The 23997-nt window shown below is 34.1% G+C and overlaps 3 protein-coding genes and 1 pseudogene across 4 annotated transcripts; all 4 read right to left on the reverse strand.

Annotated features, from left to right (window-relative positions):
• Positions 1-981: 981 nt before the first annotated feature.
• LOC142619663 (polypyrimidine tract-binding protein homolog 2) lies at positions 982-8839 on the reverse strand. Of its 2 annotated transcripts, XM_075792870.1 has the most exons (12): positions 8642-8839; positions 7572-7818; positions 7171-7380; positions 6962-7019; positions 5655-5717; positions 5494-5567; positions 5004-5099; positions 4732-4789; positions 3954-4058; positions 3759-3840; positions 2950-3062; positions 982-1574 (listed from the first exon to the last, which is right to left on the reverse strand). In XM_075792870.1, exons 3-12 carry the CDS (start codon positions 7203-7205, stop codon positions 1215-1217), a joined length of 1044 nt encoding a protein of 347 aa, XP_075648985.1. In that variant the 5' UTR covers positions 7206-7380; positions 7572-7818; positions 8642-8839; the 3' UTR covers positions 982-1214. The 2 variants fall into 2 exon arrangements, with proteins under 2 accessions (XP_075648985.1, XP_075648984.1); XM_075792869.1 differs by lacking the exon at positions 6962-7019.
• A 4430-nt stretch (positions 8840-13269) lies between these two features.
• Positions 13270-15494, reverse strand: LOC142619665 (uncharacterized). The gene is made up of 3 exons (XM_075792871.1): positions 15084-15494; positions 14022-14273; positions 13270-13787 (listed from the first exon to the last, which is right to left on the reverse strand). The coding sequence occupies exons 1-3, from the start codon at positions 15438-15440 to the stop codon at positions 13503-13505; spliced, it is 894 nt and encodes a 297-aa protein (XP_075648986.1). The 5' UTR covers positions 15441-15494; the 3' UTR covers positions 13270-13502.
• A 1546-nt stretch (positions 15495-17040) lies between these two features.
• Positions 17041-19935, reverse strand: LOC142620137 (uncharacterized; annotated as a pseudogene).
• A 457-nt stretch (positions 19936-20392) lies between these two features.
• On the reverse strand, positions 20393-23617 carry LOC142620138 (uncharacterized). The gene is made up of 7 exons (XM_075793555.1): positions 23332-23617; positions 23105-23185; positions 22945-23013; positions 22759-22827; positions 21655-22055; positions 21380-21563; positions 20393-21282 (listed from the first exon to the last, which is right to left on the reverse strand). Exons 1-7 carry the CDS (start codon positions 23615-23617, stop codon positions 20393-20395), a joined length of 1980 nt encoding a protein of 659 aa, XP_075649670.1.
• Between the last annotated feature and the right edge of the window lie 380 nt (positions 23618-23997).

The raw sequence follows: 23997 nt of genomic DNA on the forward strand, positions 1-23997 counted from the left end.
ACATATATTTTTAATAAATGAACATATGGATTGAAAAGTGAATAATATTCTATTGATATAATGTACAATTTCAAAGAGAGAGATGATATAACTTTTGTGGGTAAGCTTTTTGTCCATCAAGCATTGGATTACATTTATACATTCAATATGTATAAATATCTCATTTATAAATGTTTAAATTTAATTCTTTTTTTTTTGTATTTAAAAATTATACACACATCATGCGCTTATGCATCTCCCTAAACGCTCACTTTGTATAAATGTACCATCTCATCTATAAATGTTATAATGGTTTGTTTGTTTCAACAATACTGTTTTTTAGAAAATAAGCTATTTTTCAAAAAGTATTTTTTATAAAACTATCTCATTTTCTTATGTTTGGTAGCAATTTTAAATAAGTTAAAAAAAAAAAACTCCTAACTTCATTTATTTAGGATACTGTGAGATAGAGTTGTTTTCCAAAAAAAATTAATGGAAAACAATCTCTAAAAATAAGTCATACTTTTTTAATTGACTAAAAATAGTTTTCTTTTGACTCACTTTTTCTGATACTACTCATTACTGGAAAATAATGAAAAAATATTTATCTTTACACAATGTTTTCCATTGAAACAAACAAAGCATAAATATATGAAATTTGTATGCATTCTAAGAACGGATATAATATATAATTTAACAATATGATTTTCAAAATATTAATTGATTGAAAAATTATGAAGTGGTGTAACATTAAGTTACATGAGTTACAATTGCACCAAATCAAGCCAATGGTATGCTAAGTTCATGATTCACCCGATTATTCAGGATAGAGATATCAAATCTTAGAACCTTTATCCTGGGAGATTGAGAGAATCAGCATCATAACCACCAAATTTGGAATATGATTGACTCACAATTACACGCGACTGTTATGGTGCACAGTAACCTCATATAGCGGCAAGTCAACCACACATAAGTAGTAAATTAGCATATGAGTCGGTATTGAAAACAAATTGGGAATAATCATAGATGAGAAACAAAAGAGGCTAAAACATGACTGTCTATATTTAGTTTAAACACAAAAAGAAACTAGCTTTGGTGTGTATTTTGAGCTCTGCCTTGGTTTGAGAGATTACAACCAAAGAAAGGGAGACAAAAAAACAAACCAAAAGCCAAAAGATGGAACAATCAATCAAGGCAGCTCCTTCACACCAACCTGCCTCCTCCATCTATAGCTATTGCATCTGCCCAGATCCATAACGGGGCAACATTGATGATTGAGGCATGCCACTCTGCATAGGAGACTGCATCATTCCTGGGGCAGCTTGAGGTGGCATTGTCCCAGGTGGCATGTAAGGATTATTATGCATTTGCATTGGCATGGACTGAGGCATTGGTGGAACACCTGGGCCCCACCCAGCTGAAGGTTGTTGAGGCAACCCAGGCTGCTCCTGACTTGGAGTAAAAGGAGCCCCACTGTATTGAACAGTGGAGCCCATCACTGAAGTCGGCTGTTGCCCCAGAATCGAGGGCTGGGAGGTCACCATGGGGGTGGTGTTAGGGATTGTATAGTCTCTGCTCCGATCATTGTTGACCTGTAATCAACATGCCAGGCTCCAAATATAAGGACCATTTTTTTTTTTTTTTATACATCGATACTTGGGGGAGGGGGGAATGTGTAAGGGCCATTTCTTTCAAATTTCAATCAATGAAAGGTGTGAAAAGGACTGTCATCAGTGTTCAATAACATATTTTTTTCTTCTTTTTAGTTCTCTATCTCTCAGCTTTGTAAAGCAAAAACTAGGGAGCTACCTCAAGCCCACCCCATTTACCACCTAAGCCTGAAACATGAGCACCACCTTTCCAGCGATACTATTCTCAATAAAAAATAAAATAAAATGGTACTCAGTAGTCACTCCCCTTCCCGCCACCCCCAAAGAAAAAGAAGAGAAATGTCAACAGATAAGGATAATGACAGCTGAATGCCCAGGGTTGCAGATTTTTAAGGGGGAAAAAAAATCACAGTACCAGTTTTAATTGTGTTCAAGCCGCAAATGTAGGTTCCTACCAGAAAAAAGCAAACAATGGGAAGTTTAATAGGATTGATTCCTAGAACTGCATTACTATTTCACCAATAGCAGCCTTCGGGGTTATCTATCACAGTGAACCATATCTAAGGCAAGACTTTAAGAAGATAAGCAGAATGAAAATCAAATTACCATCTACAATTGAGTAATTAATCCAATCCCAAAATGCAAATAATTTCAACTTTTTTCCCCTAATTGCACAAAGTTTCAAAATCTATGACTAAGATTTCATCTAAGCCCAAGCCTAGTTGCAAGATTGCCACAAAACCAATAATAAAACAAAGACTACGAGTTGAAATAAACTGAACAATGAAATATCAATCGAACTCAAATATGTTTCATAAATCCTAAATCCTAAATCACATCTTAACAATGAAGCCGCAAACAAAGATGCTGGTTTTGCACAAAATAAGAAAAGGTAAACAAGACTTTTATTTTTATTTTTTTGGATAAGTAAAATTATATAAAGAGGAGACCTTTTTTTTTGTTGGTTGATGTAAGGAAGTGGCATCCTTGCCTTTAGTTCCCTTCCCATGAGACACCCCATAAATCCCATGGACTGATAGTGTGTGGATGAAACCTAAGACCTCTGGGTTTAAGTCACTCCCCATACCAATTAACCCACCACCCAAGTACCCCATGGGGTAAAAAAAAAGGCAAAAAAGATAACAGCAGTAAAAAGTTATTGAGGGCCACAGTGAAAACATGTGTGTAGCAAATAAAGTTTCCCTGCCTTCTCCTTAACAATAATTGAGCTTAACCAAATGGTCCAGATCATAAAAGATTGGTTGTATCCACTATCCACCTTTCTCTTTCTAGTAATCATTGTAAGTAAATAGACAACATAAGACAAACTTCTTTTCAAAGGATATAGTTTGATTACCTTAATGCTGAGATCAGTATGGCGTGAATATGAGATGTGAAGCTTGCAAAACCCTCCATCATAGATGCAATGTCCTTCCAAGGCTTCCTTAGCAACAACAGCAGTTTGAACATCTGCAATCATGGCATGATCAGTACCAATTATAAATTCTAGTCCTAAGTGTTATAATATAAAGAAGGCTGCAAATCTTTTCTCACTAGCAATGTCTGCAGAACCCATACGGCACTAATGGGTACATACAAAAGAGTTATACAGTAACTGCATAGTAATAAAAGCATGTCTAACACAGGTAATGTATCTGAAACTAGCAAGATGCTCAGGGTCAACATTTGGGTAGATGAATATGATATTTACCTTCCTCAAGTCAACCAGTCCAGTATGTTTAATATGCCTATATAAATAGGGACAATTACGTAAGAGCATGACTTGTTGCCCGTTATAAATGCTCTGAAATCGTAATGCCCAGGCTCAATAGATTAGGGGATTAGAATGCACACCCACAACAAACAGCAACCACCATTCGGTTGCCATTGAGCAGAAAATAACAATTTATTTTAATGCAACCAGGTAACAGAAAACCATGATAATATATTTTTAATTGGCATTCACTTTGGGCAATTAAATAAGTGCATAGGCATAGCAGCCTAACGCGCATACTACAGATAACAGATAGGTTAACATCTTTACCTATCTCTCCCCCAGTCCCCCCCCACCCCACACACACAACACCCCTCTCCTCTCCTCCTGCTTGGTAAGCAGGATATTATAAATAAATCAATAAAACATGAACAGTCAGGTTTAGAGACTACCAGGGTACTGAATCAAAGCCTGTACACCCCCATTCTTATCAAACATGGCGATCTTTTGTACAGGCCCAAAAGCAGAAAACACCTAGCATGAAAACAAAGAAAATATCAGTATTGAGTATGACAAAAAAAAAATATATATATATATATAGCAGAGTTAACCAAGAATTTTAATATTTGCTGTGTGATTCTAAGTACCATGTGTAAAACGTCCAAGGTGACAGCGTATTGCATGTTCTCAATAGATGCAAGAAGAACGTTACTCTCTGGTTCTAGCTTCTTCCCATCCAAACCCATAATTACCTGCAATTACGACAAAATAATTCTATTTAATCAAAACAAAAATATCATACATTTTAAGCGTCTCTATATAACTAAATTCACCAAGAAAAATTATAACTTTCTGGGGACAACACTTTCTAGAAGTGGTTATGGCAGATGAAACACCTAGCAATGTTAAAACTTTTGCCTGTCATGTGATCATGTCTGCAAGGAAATATGGCCAACAAAGTCCAAACCGGTAAAGAAGAAAATAATGGTTGACAATACACATGAGCGAAGTGGACAAGCAGTGAAAACTACTTTACATGCATTCTGAGGGTGTGATGTAGCAAGGAAAGTATGGGACTACAGAACTGCTCAACCCCAAGGCCAGCCAATGCAACAACCATCTTTTCTATTGCTGGCATGGGATGTAGCAGAACAAAGCAAAAAAAAAAAAAAGACTCAGAACTCTATGCTAAATATGTCATGCATTCCAAGGTTTAGCAATAGCCACCCTTTGCTATGCTATTGTGCAGAAGAAATCTTCCCGAACATCTAAAGGAATTAACAAGGACTAAAAAGTAACATTTGATTTAGGAGACCTCTTTGGAAAAAAAAATCAAGCAACCACTAAAGATGCCAATGGAATGTCTAAGTAACATGAACTATAAATCTATATAATTAAAGAAATTGTCAATTCCCAAAATATTACCTGACCACTTCCATCTATGGCTGACGGAGCAACAGGAAGGTAAGGATTAGTGTAGTCCCTGAATCAACATAGAATGTAGTTATAATATTGCAAGGCAAATGATGATAAAAGGGGTGTGCAGGAAAGGATGAAGGATGAAAAAGTGGAAACAGACTTGTAATAAGTGAAACATATCACATGTACAACTGAAACAAGAAAGAAACATCTTATGCACAAAACAATGTTGGAGTGCAGATATTTGGAATCCTTAATGCCAAGATAAACAAGAATACCTGCTACGGTGGCTCTGGAATTTCACACTCAAATCTGTGTGTGCAGAATACGTGATCCTAAGGGTACATGGTCCCAAATGCTCAGGAAGAAGATAACTGAAACCAAGGACAAAAAATGTCAGCAAAGCACAATGCTGGACAGTTCATAACTGATAAGGTACAAAAAGTGCATAGCTTTGTCAGTGGAGCACATGGATGTGCTAGGATATACCAATCAAGGTCCTACTTAGCACATTTTCTACACAAAGAATGGTCTCATTGGCACAACACAGCAAGACAATATTTTCTACATGTTCAATGGAAAAAGATATTGAAATGAGTAGGGCAAGGGAAGTTTAAAAGTCCATCGGGAGTCTGACAGATCACTTATACCACAAATGTTGTTAACAGCCAATGATGACCAGTCCCAACGCATGTGCACCACGTAACAGCCATATGGTCCATAGAAGTTGGACTAAATACCATGTCAAACAATTAATACAACTGTCACCTAGGAATGCTTCTTCCATCTAGGGCATTCTTTGCAGAAGAGGCAGTCTCTGTATCTGAAAATTGTACCAGCGCCTGAAAAAGGATTGTGTACAACATGAGCTTGTATTCAATGGCCGGAAGAAAAGAGTGAAACAAAAAAAAAGAAGAAAAAATACAAACCTGGAATCCAGCTGTCTTCTCAAAGGTAGTAATCTTATGCACAAATCCAAAAGCAGAAAAAACCTGCATCACTAAATAACTTTCAGAATGACATACAAAAATAAATATTCTATGAAATAAAGAGCTAATAACAATTATAAAGCCTTCAAAGAATTAATTGCAGAAAACTGGAACCACAGATAATTTCAATTTTTTCTAGATATTGTGAAAGCAAAGGCCACCAATAGATTTCATCAATTACGCATGCTGTTAAAATTTTTTTTTTTTTTTGATAGGTAAGAAAAATTATATTAAGAAACTACAGTATGCATGAAAAGCACAAAGTAGTAGATAGTACACAAAGAGGAAAGAAAAAACAGGAAACAGAAAACTAATTACAGAAAAGAAGAGCCAGATTCATCAATTACACATGCTGTTAAACTTAGGAACCAGATTTTAAAAAAAATAATAACATAGGCAACCCTTCTAATGAATAGCCCTTTGAATTCCCTTTGAACTCACCTCTAGCCAGTAAGACATAGGAACCAAGATTTTGATATACATAAAATAATAATCAAGAATTGCTAGAGAAAATATATATCACTAAGCATCCACATTATTGCAAACAAAATGCTAACAAAAACTACAAGTTGACCTTCATATGATTCGTTTATGCGAAATAGATATCTCCCTGAAATAAAGACCAAGAATAAAAAGGGCTGGGGGGGGGGGGGGGGAGGGGAAATGCTAACAGCGTCCTGCTGTTGGGCACGTCATTTGAATCAAGCTTCGTAAAATCGTCTCTTTCAGAGTTTATGTTTTCCCTTAGATTTTCGTTCCCTTAGTTTTTCTTTCTTTGTATCTTACTGTTCATCGTCATGAACATCCTGTACTATTTTTTTCTTATTAATATTAGTTCTTTGATTACCTATCAAAAAAAAATTATAAACTTATTCAGCTACTGACTAGATTCTAAGGCTATAAACCCTCAAAGGAATGAAGATCAAAATCATAAGCTTGCATTCACTTTTCTACACAGACCTCAGTTTTTTTATTTTTTAAAAAAAACCTACAACTACAATTATAATGGATTCGCATAAATTTAATAACTGAATAACACAAAGTTCCATAAGAATTATACTGGATGTAGCTACGCTACTAACAAAAATCACGGCACAGAGCATGCAGAAAATAGAGGAAGGGGGATGCACAAGAGAAAAGAAAATATAAAATCCTAAACTATTAGAATGGTAGGTATAGGGAGTTGATGAGGAAGAGTAGGGAAGAAAGAGGCAGTGTTAAGGAGAGGAGAAAGGAGACAAACACACATGCGCTCTTTCTCCCGATGCACTAAGCTGCCATCGAAGATATTGCCTTGATATGGCCCTGCTGATCCATTTACATATATGTCAAACAAAAGCTTCCCAAAACATGACAAACCAGAACCTAATTACAATAACTCAGTGGATGCATCCTTATAGTACAAGTTTACTGTTTACCTCTTCAACTTTCATGAAAAAGCATGCAATTTACTTACCAGGTGTAAAACATCAATGCTAACAAGGCGTGCATCTGCACCCTCTATTGTTACCAAAAGTACATTTCCAGCAACATCTGCAGTAGTTTTGTTGTTCACTATTTCTTGCCTATTTGAATACTGTAGGTAGACAGTTTTTCCACGCACTTGAGCAGGCTCTGAGGATGAGGCATAATATGATATCATAGCAATAGCTTGATTTAAATCAGCCTGAAGAAATTAAGATATAAAAAAGTAACAATTAGTTGCGTTGTATAAACAGGAGGACAACAATAAAAAGATTGAAAAAAAAAACTAAAATAAAATTGTGCTAAAAAATTCAATAATTGCAATGTATAAACAGCAGGACAACAATAAAAAGATTGAAAAAAAAATTAAAACTAAAATAAAATTGTGCTCACAAATTCAATAAAAGCCTGATTTCGGTTTGCTCCAACATTGCACTTCGTGTTCACAACTTTACCAAATGGCTTCCCAAGTTCAATCAGTTCCTCCTCTGTGCACTCCCATGGCAAGTTTCGCAAATGGAGCACCTTTGATGGAGGTTGGGTGTAACGAAATTGTGGCTGACTGGATACCGATGCCATTCGAACAATAACCCCACTACTTATTAAAGAAGGCCACAAAAAAGTGTAGTCCCTAAGACCACTAGAAAAAAAGAAAAAAAGAAAAAAAAAACCATTTCATAGTCAGGTCCCGCATCAGAGAAGCACGAACTTATATTTCCTCATCTTTGCTACATATTATCAAAACTAAAAATTCACAACCTTAATGTTATCTCAAGTCTTGCTTCGATATTAACACAATATCACTATCATGACATGCACGCATCGTGTATTATAGTCATATACATACTACATATAACAGGGCGTAAATGTGCAGATGGATTAGTTTCTTATCCAACACAACAAGATGTTTTTGGGTCTGTTTGGTTAAGCATTTTGGGAGCCTAAAAGCGCATTTTTAAAAAACCCAAAACTCCGTTTTGCAATACCAACTCCTCATAACTTTTTTTACAAACACCCATTTTAAACTGAAAACACCATTTTGCAACAGCTGCTTCTACAAACGCACCCTTTGTAACAAAAATGCACTCTTTGAAAGTGATAGCAAATCTACCCAGGTACAATCAAAGGAAGTTATAGCTACCAAAATCAAACAGAAAATAGAAAGATAGAATTGCCCATCAACATTAATCAAATGCCCAATCAAAATCAAAAATTAAAAAAAAAAAAAAACCCCAATAGCAATTTATATACATAGCTACAAATTGTTAAACATTCAAGCTCATATACACACAAAAAGAGTTCGCTAAACCAGTACACATCCAATTGCAAAAACAAAACAAACCTGCAAGATATAAGTTTCAATCCAAAAAAAAAAATTATATAACCGATCAATATTACAATAGAGAAATTAGGGCAGAAGTCATAATCGAAAATTGAACCAAGAAAAATGAAATGAAAAGTACCTGAAGAAATTAAGGGAAAGTAGAGCTTCCGATTTTGGGTGAAATTTCTATGTTTGATTTTTTTTTTTTTTTTTTTAGGGTTTTGAAAGTTTCAGAGAAGCTGTAACGGAAAACAGGTTTTTAGAGCTACACAGAGACGTATACTTATGTTCTTAATTCTTATCTGCGTTTTATCGACTGGCTCTTTTTTCTTTTTCTTTTTTTTTGGGTTGGGGCTGTGCGGTGTTGATTCTGTTGAAGAGGGTCCGCGTGGAGTTTGGTTTGGGATTAAAAATTAATTAATTATATTTATTTTTACTAATATTTATAAGTCTAATTATATTTTTTGGTATTATTTATAAGTCTTATTATACTATTTTAATTAATTTTTACTTTTACTTATAGTACTTTCAACAATAACTTTTCAATTTCAGAATTCTACTAACACACTATTTTACCACAAAGATCTAAATAAATACTAGTATTAGACAATAAAAAAAGTTACCATGCTATTTAATATAAATAAAAAAAGTTTAGAAAATTCAACATTTTAGAGAATTATTATCTATAAGTTAAAAATGTTCAATTTTTCAAAACTATTTTTTTTATAAGTAAAACTTCAGTCATTTTATTCACCTTTTTTTTTTTTTTTTTTTAAGTTTTGGATTGTGCCGGGATAGCCTATTTAGTGTGTATTTGGATACCAATGAAAAATTAAAATTATTTTACTATTCGGCTTATTTTTGCTATTATTCATGGGTACCACTGCACTTTTTGATACTATTTATGGGCCCTGCTATATTATTTTAACTAACTTTTACCTTTATCTACAGTACTTTTAGTACTAAATTTTCAGTTTCAGCAATATAAACAATATCCAAACAGACCCTTAAGTCTATACCTGTGATTTCTAGACCTATAGAAGTGCTTTAAAAACACTACTGTGCTTTCTAAACCTATAATAGTGTTTTAAAAATGCTGGCATAGATCATTTTTTTGTTGTGTAACTTTTTAAAATACCCACCTAAAATAAGTTTTGCCACTTAGACCTATGCCTACAATTGGATTTAATTGGGTTTGGTTGGATTCAATTGGGTTTTAGACTTTGAGAATCACAATTATCTAATTTTAAAAAAAAATGATGTCCTTTTAGATAGTTGATGGGCAAGTATGGATTCAAATGAGCCTAAGGGCTTTTTAAAAAAAAATTTACTTAGCATACGGGTCATTTATTCTTTTCCTAAACATTTAAAATTATATCCATCAATTAATTAGTAATGTGGGAGCGAGTGATCCAAGTATGCCTAGAGGTTTTGGGCCCTATCTGAGGATGGCTAAAGATCCATAAGCATGTACATAGGAAGTCCAAGGAAGAAAGGTACCTCGGGAATACTTTAAGTGATCAACAATAAATTTTCAGTTTTAGCAAAATAGACAGTATCCAAACAGACTCTTAGGTCTATACCTGTGATTTCTAGACCTATAGAAGTGCTTTAAAAACGCCAATGTGCTTTCTAAACCTATAATAGCGTTTTAAAAATGCTGGCATAGATCATGTTTTTTGCTGTGTAACTTTTTAAAATACCCATCTAAAATAAGTTTTGCCACTCAGACCTATGCCTACAATGGATTTAATTGAGTTTGGTTGGATTTAGTTGGGTTTTAGACTTTGAGAATCACAATTATCTTTTCTTTTTCTTTTTTTTTTTAATTATGTTCTTTTAGACAGTTGATGAGTCAATATGGATTCAAATGAGCCTAAGGGCTTTTAAAAAAAAAATTTACTTAGCATATGGGTCCATTTATTATTTTCCTAAACATTTAAAATTATATCCATCAATTAATTGGTAATGTGGGAGCCAGTGATCCAAGCATGCCTAGAGGTTTTGGGCCTTGTTTGAGGATGGTTAAAGATCCATAAGCACGTAAATAGGAAGTCCAAGGAAGAAAGATGCCTCAGGAATACTTTACTTGATCAACTGTACCATAAAGTAGAACTTCAGGGAAGATAACAAAGCTGTGTAGGCAACGGAAAGAAGAAATATTTAGGAAGGTGATTGCCACCTCTATATTCAATGCACTGCGCCAACTAAACTGACTGTATTTATGAAGAAATGACACCTGAACAATGTTTTCACAGCCCATAACTCCTCCTACCACATCTAGAAGGGTTTTGATGGGACAAGTATTCAAAGATTTCTCTAAAAATTGGATAGATGGAAGGTTGAGATGTAAGGTGAGGGACTATATAAGGAAATGATCTCCACGAAAGGAGGGGACTAAAAAAAAAAGAAAAAGAAAAAAGAAGTATATGAACTCATTGTAAAATAAATATTATTGATCAATATATGAACAGTTCATCCTCGAACTTACTCAAGGAAAGATTTTATGCTATTCTCGTGTTTCTTACTCTAATACCTCGAGCCCAATTGTTCTGAAGCCTGAACTTTTACCTAGCTTTGCAGTAAGACCCACTCTCTTTACAAATTTATTGCTTTGGGCCTGTTGGGCTGGTCACATTGTTCTAAGTGGGCAGGACACCTTACTTTTTGGCCCTTACAAGTAACATGTAATAATCAAATTTAATATCAAATATCACATTGAGTATTGTTGTTATCAATTAATTGTATTATAAAAACTAAAAAGTAGAGATCAATAATTTTTTTTTTACATAATAAAAATTAGCACGTCTTTTCCATAAGTTTGAGAAATTCGTGAATTTTTTTAATAAAGTCCTCAATTTATTTTATGTGGGATTATAAGGTTTAACCTTTTGATACCATTTTATGACCATCAAATGATTATCCAGAGGAGAAAACATTTTGATGCTATTTTCCGCAAAAATTTGTGTGTCAAACATTTTGTTTCACATATAATAATAATGATGATAGCAATAATAATCTCTATAGTAATAGTATATAATCACAATAAAACTATTTGGTGTTCACCTTTTTTTTCAATGTTTAAGTTTGTTTCCAATAGTTAAAGAGGTTTAAAGTTTGTGCAGTGTATCAAAGAGTTAGACATTTTTTGATATATATCACTGTCAGTTTTTTAAGACATTCTCTCCTCTTTTTATGTGTGTGTTAAAATACTTAGTATTCTCAAAAGAAAAAACAGTGGATTAATCCAACATTAGAAAATGAGTGTGAGTTAAAGAAGTTTAAAGTCTGTGTTGCGTATTTAAGAGTTAGACCATTTTGAATATGCATCACTATCAGTTTCTTTAAGATATTCTCTCCTCTCCCCATATGTGTGTGTTAAAATATATTTTTACAAACTGTTGGTGTGACCCATTTCTTATTGGTTCTCATCGGACTCACCAATAACATCACTTTTTTACTTACCAATAATCACTCATCATATCAGCAGCTTGTAAAAATATTTGTATTTCTAGCATTTTCCTTTAGAGTTATAAATGTTAAAAAAAATCAAATAAAACTAATACTACTGAAATTTTAATAAAAATTTCAAATTCAGAATTTACTTATTTTAAATAGAAGTGTATTACTTGAAATTTTACTATTAATAATGGTGATGATTAACAGATTGCAAGTAAGGAGTATTTTTTTTGCAACTATACTTAAGGTCAATTTCCCAACTTTCCTTTTTTGGGCGCTATTAATGGTTTAGACTATAGAAGTGGGCTAATGGCTTAGACTTTAGAATACTTCGCACACTTAACTATTCTTTCAGATGTTGACTAGTAGTTTTTAAACAAAAATCTCTTGAATCTTGTGAGCCTTTGAAACCACTATAGACCCAACCCATTAGGAACCACTAGTGACCTCCCTTATTAGTGTGAAAATAATGTGGTTCAGTTCCTCAAGTCTTCACACAGTTAAAAAGACGAAACCAAAAAACGTTGGATAGTGCACTTGAGAGCTTGAGCTTCTTCCCAGGCCAGGCTGAGTTTGTTGCTACTTGTATTTGTTTGCTTTGTTAATGGTTTTTAATGAAGCTTCATCCTTATTTAGGGAGAAAAATATCACACGAAAGCCAAATGAAAAAGAACTGTGTCAATTTAATATAAGTTATGAATTTCACACCACGTGGATTTTAGACAAGCTTATAAAATGCACACAACTTATTTAACTTTTTATTGATTGTTTTATTATTATTATTATTATTATTTGTTGATATGGTGTTAAAATATATTTGTACTTTGGAAATGGAAGTTTTTGAAAGAAGCTAACTTTTATAATCTAGTCCATCCATTTATAAAACAGTATTCACAATTCAGCCCCAAAAGGAAAAAAAAAGAACAATTTGTAAACCGTAAAAGCCCAAATTGAACACACATTCAGCCCAGCGGAGTGAGAGCCCTGCTCAGCTAGCTTGACTAGACACACAATACCAGTACAGCACAAATAATGTAGAACTATGCTCAAAGAATGGGACCCTGTGCTGCACTACTACTTTTAAATTGTGCAATAGAACGAATTTCTAACTTTTGCAGCACCATATGATCGAGAGCTAGTAATGTCAATGACAATTGAGTACTACTTCCACCAGCCACATTTATTTTACGATTCAATTGGCAATGCCTTCATACTAATCAGTAATCACATAACAAACCCCAAGCATTGAGAAATAGAAAGAGGAAAAAATCTACTCTACCCACAATCCGAATTTAACATATACATGGAGGTAACTAGAGGCCAAATTAAAGGCCTGAGACTAATGTAACTTAGACATTCAGTTTAGGCTCTTGAGAGAGAAGACAGAAAATGAAATCACCTGTGTCACTTTCGCAACACATCAAACTGTGTTGTAACACATTAAAATGAGCTGTATTGATGAACCGCATAAAGTACAGGCAAGTCAAGAAAATGTAAGGTGAATCAAAGAACCAAGGCTGTTGTTACTAAAACAATATTATTTAGGGCTGACCAACGAGGACATCCTTATATGGAGTTGAAACAGGAGGTGCAGGTGACACTTTTACTTCCTCTACTGGCCTTATTCTTCTCCTCTGATGATCTTCTAGGATGAGGGGTACCCGGCCTTCCCTTTCATGGATAAGTCGGTCATGTGCCCCTCCCCGCAATTTCTCAAGCCTTAGTCCATCAATTTGTTGCAGCTTGAACACCTTAATTACATTTGCTAATCCACCAATAAAGAACAATAGGCTTCCAAAAATGCCTAGCCAAATCCAAGTCCTACCCTGCATAGAGACATTTCCAATAATTAAAATAATAATGTTACTCAAGCTGTGTGGAGCATTACTTGGGTGATCTACTAGGCCTAAATAGGAAGCTCATTAACATGCGCCACTCATGTGACTCAATTTTCAAGACATTTTTGTTTTCGGGTCGTTGCTATTGTTAATTTTGGAGACAAAATGAAGTAAATCCCTTCCCATTAACAAACTCAAAGATGGGATTAATAGGAAACTTACCAGTTGCTCTAGTCCATGATGAGCTAATCCAGCTTGCTCGTGGCTGTTGAGAATTGCACCCACCATGAACAACAAACTCCCCATTAAAAATGGAATGTGGACACTATGCTGCAAGATTTGGACATGCCCTCCAGCTCTCTCATATATTTGGCATGAGTTGAGGATCGATCCAAGCACCCATAGGACTGGGCCAGCAATTAGCATGTTCAAATCATGCTTTTGCAAATTGAAGTAATGATATCCTTTCTCTTCCTGCACTTATTTTGTGGTCACAACAAATTATAAATTGAAACTCATAGGTTGTGCTACTATGTACAAATTCATTTAAACTAGCTTGAAAAAACAGGTAGACAAAATCAAATACTATATACTCTAATTAATGGAGAGTTAAAAGCACATTCCATTTGAGTCTTCCCATTAATTTGAGTCGTTCGAAACCTCATATAAGGTTGCATAAATCCACAAATTTAAGTCTATACTACAAGAAACACAACAAAACTAATTGAACCTTATTATTATTATTTTTTATTGATACAATAAAAGTTAAACTTATAATGTATTCTGAACGTTGATGGTTTGTTTTTTGAACACTAGTCCCCATAAATAACAAAAAAAGAAAAAAGAAAAAAGAAAAGAAAAGATGGGGCCAAATAAGTAACTGAACATGTTCAAATAACGCTCCGTTATATTGAAGTAAAATATTTTCTAGTATTTTTCATTTTCAAGTGATTGTTTACAAGTAAAATATAATCAAACTTAAAAATTTCTGTTTGACCATGAAGTCCTTATTACATATTTTACATTTCTGTTGACCATAAAATCCTTTTTTACATTTTAAAAGTTTGGTAAAATATTTTTCATAGGTATATAGTAAACTTTCTCTCCCTTATCTAGTCACTGGATCACTGGGTCCGGTAGATAGAGTTAGAGACATCACTCCAAGTGACCAGTGCCGGCGGTCCGGGATTTATTTGTTGGCATTTACACTTATAAACGCTGCATAGAATATCCAAAAAAAAAAAAAAAAACCTCACAAAAGTTGGTCATTAAAAATGATCGTACCTGAATAAAAAGGAAAAGAATCCCCAAGAAAACAAAAATGGATCCGAGTGTCTGAACCACAGGAACCGCGAACTCGACCAGCGCGAGCTGTAGGTCGAGCTCCATCAACTTTAACCGGCAATCGATCCCACAAACATGAGCAACAAGGTCATGCACATTGACCAATATGATAAGCGCCAAAGCTATGAGCAAAATAACAAGACCAGATTTGGGCTCGCTTGAGAGTTGAGCCACAAACCCACCAAGAAGAACAAGGGTGGCAAACAAGTATAGCCCTGCGTTTATGTACTCCAATCTGTTTCGAGCTAGTCGAGGTCCGTACATTCGACTCTCTCTTGCAGATGCTAGTTTCACCATATTTGTGTGAATATGATGATGTTTATGTTTTTGGAAAAAGAGGAAAAAAAAAAGGGACTTTAAGGTTTTGATGCAAAGTAGTGATGGTTTTATAAGCTCTCCTAGTTTCTTTCTTGTTCTTGGTTTGGTCAGAATTTGGAGAAGCAAATGGTGTGTGTGTGTGTGTGTGTGTGTGTGTGAGAGAGAGAGAGAGAAAGGGAGAGATATGGTTGAAGTTTGGATAGAGACATGGGGGGTACGTGGCTTCGTGCATGGAGTTCGCAGAGTTTGAAACACAGATTTATGACGCGTGGCTGTTAAAAGACTAAATTTAAGGAAATGTTTGTGAAAAGCAGAAACTTGCAGTTTGGGATTGAAATTTTTTTATAATTTTTTAAAGTTCTTGAAAAATTAGATTGGGATTGAAAAGAGTAGTTTTAATTTAGTCCTTCGATAGAAAAATGTTGAACTAATGAGTAGAACCGGCTTGATGCATTTGAGAACATAAGGTAAAAATTGATTATTTTGTTTTAGATGCAAAATTATTATTAATTAATATGAATTACGTATAATTTTTTTTTTAGAAATTTTATATACAGAAAAATTTGATAATTTTTTATACTTTTTGATGCGGCATATTGATAGTAGATGAGAACTAGTAAAAATTTGCTAATTAAATTCTTATTATCTACTAGCCTCTGAGTACGCACTCACGCGCGTGCTCAGAGGTTCTTCTATTTTTTGGGTAAAGATTAATAATTTGTATTTATTATAATTTGAAATTTCTACTTTTTCCAATCACAAAAAAAAAAAAAAAAATCTAAGGGTGTGATGAATACATGGGGTGAGTTTTGTATATTAGAGGAGTTTTAAAACTAATAAAAGAGTGATCCTATTTTGTAGGAAGTTAGTGAGTAAATGTAGGAATTTAAATGAACACTAGCCTCTGAGCACGCGCTCACGCGCGTGCTAAGAGGCTCTTCTATTTTTTGGGAAATGGTTAATGTAAAGTATTTATTATAACTTGGAATTACTACTTTTTTTCAATCACAAAAAAAAACCTAGGGGTGTGATGAAAAATTATTTCACCGCACATAATACTCATTTTTATCATAAGATTGTTTGCAAATTATGTGCGGTGAAATAATTTTTCATCATACCCCTAGGTTTTTTTTTGTGATTGAAAAAAAGTAGTAATTCCAAGTTATAATAAATACTTTACATTAACCCTTTCCCAAAAAATAGAAGAGCCTCTTAGCACGCGCGTGAGCGCGTGCTCAGAGGCTAGTATTCCGTAACTATTATCCATTTTTGCCAATTTTATTTATGCAGTAATCAACATGTTATTGATTGGAAGATGATGCAATAATTTAGTATTAACCTTTAGGGGAGAAAAAAAAGATCCTCTGAATAAATCTTATAAATAATGTATATTAAAAATGCATAATAAAATTGTAACAATAAAACTACTTATAAAATACATGTGATGACCTTTACAAAAGCAATTATGAAGAAGTTGATGGATCAATGTAGAAAACTGAAATATTTACATTAGGTAAAATTGTAAAATAATGCACTACATCTGAAATATGAATATAGTAACTTATTAATATTATGCCGGCTACAGTAGAGAAGTTGGTGGAGCAATGCTATTTGTTCCACATTCTAATTGCTTTCCAGCAGCATTTGCCATGAACCTATGATACAAAATGTGTTAGCTTGTGTTATTAATAAAGAGTTTAAAACGTACATAATAATAATAAGCACAATAAATATCAAGCATAAACTTGTTAAATGAAATATTTGAATTGACCTTGTGATGATATTGCATAGCTCCATGTATGTGAAATGATCTACTTCAGCTTGGGACTTGAAGAACTATCATTTAATTACCAAAAATTTTAAAAAAATATATATAAAAACTATGTAATTAAGTTTTTTTTTTAAGTAGATGTGGTAATGATTTGTACCTGCTTTATTATCGCATCGTCCTTGACTCTCATTTTCTGTTTTTCTTTACTATTTTGGGTCTTGAAAATTGCATCGTCCTTGGTTTTTTTTCTTCGTATCTTTTTTTTCTCCTGGATGTTGGAAACCACATTGTCCTTGATTTTCATTCTCCGTTTGTCTCTGTTGGCATGAGTGTTAGAGATCACATCGTCCTTAATTTTTCCTTTGTCTTTTTTCTTATGGATGTTGCGCACCTCATTGCTCTTCTTGACATTGATTTTTTTTTTGTCTTTGTTCTTGGAACTTCAAAATGAAGAAAAAAATTGTTTGTATATTAAGACTATCAATTAGTTATTTTCCTATTTTAAAAAATACCGTAACAAACCTTTCCAATTTTTGTGACTCTAAAACTCGTTTCACTTCTTTCCAAAGCTCTTTCTTGTCCGCTCGAATAGTGAATCCCCAACCAGGTGAATAAATTTCCAATTTGCGAACCTAACCCATATGCAGCATGACATTTTTAATATTAATTTTGATAAAACAATTGAAAGGGATGCTGATTAAAGATTTCATTAAAAAGAAATATACCTTGTTATCAATGGCCTCCATGTTTAATAATGATTGTTCATCCTTCCAATTTTCCCAATGAGTAGTAGGAACAGCATGCACTCCATTACTTAGCATAGTGGACTCAATCCTCACATTTGAGTTGGGCATCCTTCCTGTTACCAATTAATTGTATACATAAAAAAGATGAAGAAATAAAATATTAAAACGTAGACCGCATAACCATTAAAATTTGTAAATTATTAAAATAAATTTATATGTAAGACAATTCTTTCCAATTGTTAATTAATACCTATGAGGAAGGGAACAAAACATCCTTATACACAATATTTCTTGTGTGAACACCTTCCTCCTCAGGTATTGTTCCTTTTTGCACCAATAGTTTTGTGTTGGATTGAGAGACTCCCCTTGACAACGCCACATATAATTGGCCATGACTAAAAACATGATCAGGAAGATAAATTCCAACAGTTGGAATTGTCTGACCTTGCGCTTTGTTTATTGTAAGTGCAAAGCTTAAACGTACAGGAAATTGTCGTCTGATCATTACAAATGGCAAGTGTACATTTTCTGTTGTCTTCAAAGGGATTCTTGGCAAGAAAACACGTGTACCCGCATATTGTCCAATCAAAATTTCAGCGTCAATTACGTTGTTAAAACATCCACGACATATCAATCTTGTACCATTACATAATCCGGCTTTTGGATCTATATTGCGCAGCAACATAATTGGAGCACCTTTTTTTAGCCTTAATATATGTGGTGGTAAACCCCCTGGAGATATAGAATTTAAAAATTCTTGTTGATATAGATGTTGCGTATCTCCTTCAACCTCATCAAAAGAATGTAACGTAAACTCATCTCACAGGAGCGAGAAATTATCTTTGCATTAAGCTGTTCAACATCATCATTGATAGGTGTTAGCAAAGCCCTATCAACCATATACCTTGCATCATTGGCATGTTCTTGCAAATTTGGAAAAACTTGATCAATCAAGTTGTATATAGAATGCTGACCCTCCCATTGCATTGCCATTGAAGAGGGTAGTTTAATCAAATCATCCATTATAAATGGTTCATTCCCATCACCAATGCGTTGTATAGAGCAAACTCTTCATCGTTGATAGATCTCATATTACGCTTCAAATGTAACACTTTGACATCTTTCCATAATGGAGACTTGACTATGCATGCATCAATCATGTTTGTCTTTGTACCCTTTGGAACAACCGGAAGTACTTGACGAAAATCTCCACCCAAAATTAGCACCTTCCCACCAAAAGGTAAATTTACTTCCATAATATCTTTAAATGTTCTATCTAAAGATTCAAGTGCACGTCTATTTACCATTGGGGCTTCATCCCAAATAATTATGGTGGCACGTCTAATAAGTTCGGCTAAGTCGATTGTTTACTTATTGAGCAAGTAGATGAAGCATCGGGAGTTAAAGGAATCTTAAACCTGGAATGCGCTGTTCTTCCACCAGGGAGTAATGTTGCTGCTATGCCAGATGTGGCTGTGGCAATTGCAATGTGACCTGCTTTTCTCAAGGTTGCCAATATTGTGCGATACAAAAATGTTTTCCCAGTTCCCCCTGGCCCATCAACGAAGAATATCATGCTTTCCTTACGATCAATAACTGTCATGATTTTCTCATATGCAACTCTCTGGTCGTTATTCAACTTTTCAATTAAAGTGAGTTCTTCATCTACATTTGGAACAGTTAGCTCATCTTGAATGAGTCTAGGTACAGCTGAATCATTGTCACATTCTCCAGTCGATATCGGCAAATCATACTCTGTAATGTGCTTTCCATGTTGCAAGAGTAACGCCCCTAAATCCTTAAGAAGTTTATTTGTACGACGTGTCTCTGTTGTAACAGATGTTGATGGATAGTCTTTTACCATATATGGGCAAAACTCATTCCACAATTCTCTTACTCCAGTTGGTAGACAAAATACCAATATTGTTGCAAACAATCTTCTTAAAGCTGACGGCATTCTAATGTCTCTTGCTTCAAACGGTTTCTTGTCGTATCTTTGTTATCATTATCTAGTAAACCCCTTTGTTTAGCTTCTTGCTTAAAAGTTGGATAGGTTATCCCATTGACGTCAATAAATCATCAAATCTTGTTGGCCCTTTTACATGATTAAGAAGAACACGCAGATTGAACTTCTCTCCATCAAATGGTGAAACAGTATATATCCTGCCCACTACTTTTTTATGAGATCTTCTTCGTGTCCATATATTGTTTTTATAATCCCAACAATAATGCTCTGGAAACTCTCTATATACATAATTTCGTGCATCGTGATTAATGATATTGATATAAAAAAATTCAGTAAGCATTGTCTTTTTACTTCGCTCCAAAACATTAGCAATAGGTTCATGTGGTCTAAAACGTACTTGTTGTCTATCTGGAAGATGAATTTGCAAACGAAAAACAGCAGGGTACATTCAATACATAGGAAAAGAAAATATCTTCCAACATGCCTCTGGAGCACATACCCATCTTGCATCAATGTACTGTTGGACCTCATCATAATTTGGGCCTGGCCTAACTTCCATAGAGACACGATCTGGGCCTTTATACACATATTTATATAAGTACTTTACACTCTTGATACTGCAACATATTTCAACATTAATATGACAATTATATTTCAGCAATAACCAAGGATTATATGGAACAACCCAAGTGTTGTCTACCATAATCCTACAATGATCATTCAGTGGCACGGGATTATTAGTATCATATCGTTTGTAAACAGGATATGAGTCATTGCCTTGGTATGTTTCTGATGAGAAAGGCTTTGGGTATCCTTTTTTACATCGCCCATTTTTCATGCACGGTGATCTTGGATTTTGTACTCCGCAAGGGCCATGTATCATATGCTTCAGTACAGCTTTATGTAACTGAGGTTGTTCCTCTTTACATGGTATTTCTGCCTTAACAACTTGATCGTAATCATCTGGATTATGCAATTTATCATCTTCATCGAGAATTATAAGCATGTGTGCATGTGGTAAACCCCTTTTTTGGAACTCAAAGACCTGCACGTATACAATAACTCTTCCGAGAACCCCCTTGACCACGATATCATCTTTCAATTCTTCAAATTTCGATTTGAAAACTCTTGCAAGCAAGTCTGGACGATCTTGTCTTGTTTGTGCAGGTAAAAGCTCATTTTGAATTTCTTCCCATCCTGGATTGCACGTCATTGTGATGAATAAATCTGGCTTCCCAAACTTTTGAACCAATGACATTGCATCTTGAAATCGTTGGATCATATCGCGCGGGCTTCCCACAAATGATGAAGGTAGAATGGTTCTATGTCCAACATTTCCTATATATAAGATGAAAAAGTTGGGGCACTAATAAATATTGATACTAATTCGCCATTAATAAAGTAATGTAACTTTCAAATGTAAAGTTTACATTACCAGTATCACTCTCTCCTTCATTGAAAGCATCTTGTAGGCCTTGGTACAAATCTGCCCTAATAGAATCTTGATTGTGCTCAAACCACCTAAGCTTGTGTGTTTCAATTTTTACATAATTATCAACAACATACTGTTGGGAAAGGCGTCCTCCAAGCCAAATCATTGATAAAGCATTGTCGCGAATCTTCGACATTAGTAAAAATAGATGTATGTTTAGTTATTTTATAATGTAAGCGGCATTTCGAAGTAATAGATTGAAAATAATAAAGCATTGCCTGAAATATGTATGCATAATAATCGCGACATGACACTTTATTTCTATTAGCGTCACGTGTGTTGATATCCCATCCATATGTTCCAAATGGAAAAAGTATTGGGTACTGCAATGGATCATAAAATCCTGTTGTATCTTGAACATTGATCAAATTACCACCAAAGGTTTGAACCAAAATTTCTCTGCCACTTAAATGACCAGCTTCTTCTCCTCCTACAATAATAGCTGCCACTTGGGAAGCATTGGGAAGGCAATATTGAGGTTGGTTTAGAGGTTGTTCTTTAATGAGGAGTTTACATTGATGTAAATTTGGATTTCGAGATAGTTGACGAAATTTCTCCACAAATGGATTGTGCATGTCTAAGATCCTTTGAATAAGTCGCACAATATCTTCATGAGCATCTATAGATTGAGACATTCTACGTTGTATTTCAAGATCGGTGTCATAGATATACAATTGTAGATGCCGCACACTTAGAGGTGTATGTGGTAAAAGACTACCAATTCTATGATAGATGGCACATTGGGCACAAAATGTATATATTCCTCGACTATTTGAGGCCACACTTTCATCCACATGCACACCCATTGAGGTAAATGCAAACATGTTGTTGTAAAACCGTATATATTGCCTGAAATGTACGCCGTGGTGTTTGCTCACAAATGAGTTCCATAAATTCAGGACAAATTGGTATATTGGGGAAGGATATTTTTCCATCCTTGCAACACATTGAGGATGTCTCTCGATGGAACAAACGGGCATTACAAAAGTGACATGTCTTTGGTTGTGGTAGTTGGTACCTAATGGTCTCTATACCTTCTTTAAAATTCTTTGCACAATTGTATCTGCCTCGCATACAATTTATTACATGTGCAGTACCATCAAATGTGTTGTCAACACCTAATTTTTATTTTGAGGAAAAAATTAGTGATAAACAGTGTCATGATAGTTATGAAAGAAAATATTAAAATTGTACCAAATATTATGTTGTGAAAAAAGCAAAATATTAATAATGTTTCGAATATGCAGCTTGATAACAAATAATAAAATTGATAATGATAAACATGTAAATTGAAATAAAAATGGTGACATTGAGTGACGAACCTTGTTCTCTATAGCCATCCCCATGATTTTGATCATTTATATTTTCAACTTCTTCAGTTCTCTCTACAGCTACAATGTAATTATAGAAAATGCTCAATTGGTCTAATTATATATAGAAAATTATGGTCAAAGCTCTATAGAAGGATATGAAAATAAAAATAAAAATGGTGGCAATGAGTAATAAACCTTGTTCTCTGTAGGCATCCCCTTGGTTTTGCTCAACAATATTTTCAGCTCCTTCAATTCTTTCCGTAACTACAATGTAATAATATAAAATGCTCAATTGGTTTAATTATATATAAAAAATAATGGTGAAAGCTTTATAAATATATTATATAAAACTTACCATTATTAACATCAGAATTTATATGACTTGGTCCAGCCTCAAAGTCATTTGCCATTATAGTTGGATAGGTTGGAGGGAGACCTAAATTTAATATTACAAACATTAACTTAGTAATTTTGTATACATTGACATACAACTAACATGCCAAAAAATATGAATTTTGTATAATCTCACCACTAACTTCTTGCATAGCCCTATCTGAACCGGCATATTGCGTGCCAAGTTACGGATATGTGTAAGACGACAACTTTGTCCGGCCTCGTGATTAGGCGGTATTAGTGATGGGTTTGTTGATGTTGAATTAGAATGTACAACATCTTCTTCACTAAAATTTGTTGGGCCTCCCACTAAAATGTGATCACCACCCAAAGTTTGTTGTCTTTGTCTTGCATAATTGGCACGACGTCTTGCCAATCGAATATTTCTGCTTTCATTGTCTTCTCTTTGTATTCTCAAGCGAGCATAATATCTCCATTGTTCTCGACGACGTTCTATGTCATCGGTATCCACCATCGCTGTATTTTGCGAACTCATTCCTACATAGAATTAAATAAAATTTATAGTGGTTGTTGCACATACATACACAATAATGAATAGATTTTTCCTTGTCACAAATAGAGTGTATTAAAACCTCAAAAAAGTGAACTAATTTTGAACAAATTAATCACATGTAAGAATTGTAATAATATGTGTAATTGTAATAAATTTTTAATAAAATAGGAGAAATAAGTTACACTTCTTAAAATTATTAAATTATTATTTGAGGTAGAAGTTTTGAGAATATATTTAAATTTAGGTAATGATTTGTAAGATCAATATGACTAAAATATTATTTACAAAATGTTTACTTTATTTCACAAAATCATTAATTATCCATAAAAAAAATACAGGGC

This window comes from Castanea sativa, chromosome 12, assembly GCF_040712315.1.
Source record: "Castanea sativa cultivar Marrone di Chiusa Pesio chromosome 12, ASM4071231v1".
In the NCBI taxonomy this organism is placed as follows: domain Eukaryota; kingdom Viridiplantae; phylum Streptophyta; class Magnoliopsida; order Fagales; family Fagaceae; genus Castanea; species Castanea sativa.

What these genes read in the sequence shown, in the direction of transcription:
- LOC142620138 (XM_075793555.1), bottom strand. Translation starts at nt 23,617, where the DNA reads ATGGTGGATACCGATGACATAGAACGTCGTCGAGAACAATGGAGATAT. An exon ending in ATTATGCATACATATTTCAG is followed by an intron (nt 21,564 to 21,654) that starts GCAATGCTTTAT and finishes CTAATGTCGAAG; the next exon opens with ATTCGCGACAATGCTTTATC. An exon ending in TGAAGGAGAGAGTGATACTG is followed by an intron (nt 21,283 to 21,379) that starts GTAATGTAAACT and finishes TCTTATATATAG; the next exon opens with GAAATGTTGGACATAGAACC.
- LOC142619663 (XM_075792869.1), bottom strand. Translation starts at nt 7,757, where the DNA reads ATGGCATCGGTATCCAGTCAGCCACAATTTCGTTACACCCAACCTCCA. An exon ending in GATGGAAGAAGCATTCCTAG is followed by an intron (nt 5,100 to 5,493) that starts GTGACAGTTGTA and finishes CCTTGGTTTCAG; the next exon opens with TTATCTTCTTCCTGAGCATT. An exon ending in GGCTTTGATTCAGTACCCTG is followed by an intron (nt 3,063 to 3,758) that starts GTAGTCTCTAAA and finishes CCATGATTGCAG; the next exon opens with ATGTTCAAACTGCTGTTGTT.
- LOC142619665 (XM_075792871.1), bottom strand. Translation starts at nt 15,440, where the DNA reads ATGGTGAAACTAGCATCTGCAAGAGAGAGTCGAATGTACGGACCTCGA. An exon ending in TTCTTTTCCTTTTTATTCAG is followed by an intron (nt 14,274 to 15,083) that starts GTACGATCATTT and finishes AAATAAGTGCAG; the next exon opens with GAAGAGAAAGGATATCATTA. An exon ending in ATCATGGACTAGAGCAACTG is followed by an intron (nt 13,788 to 14,021) that starts GTAAGTTTCCTA and finishes GTCTCTATGCAG; the next exon opens with GGTAGGACTTGGATTTGGCT.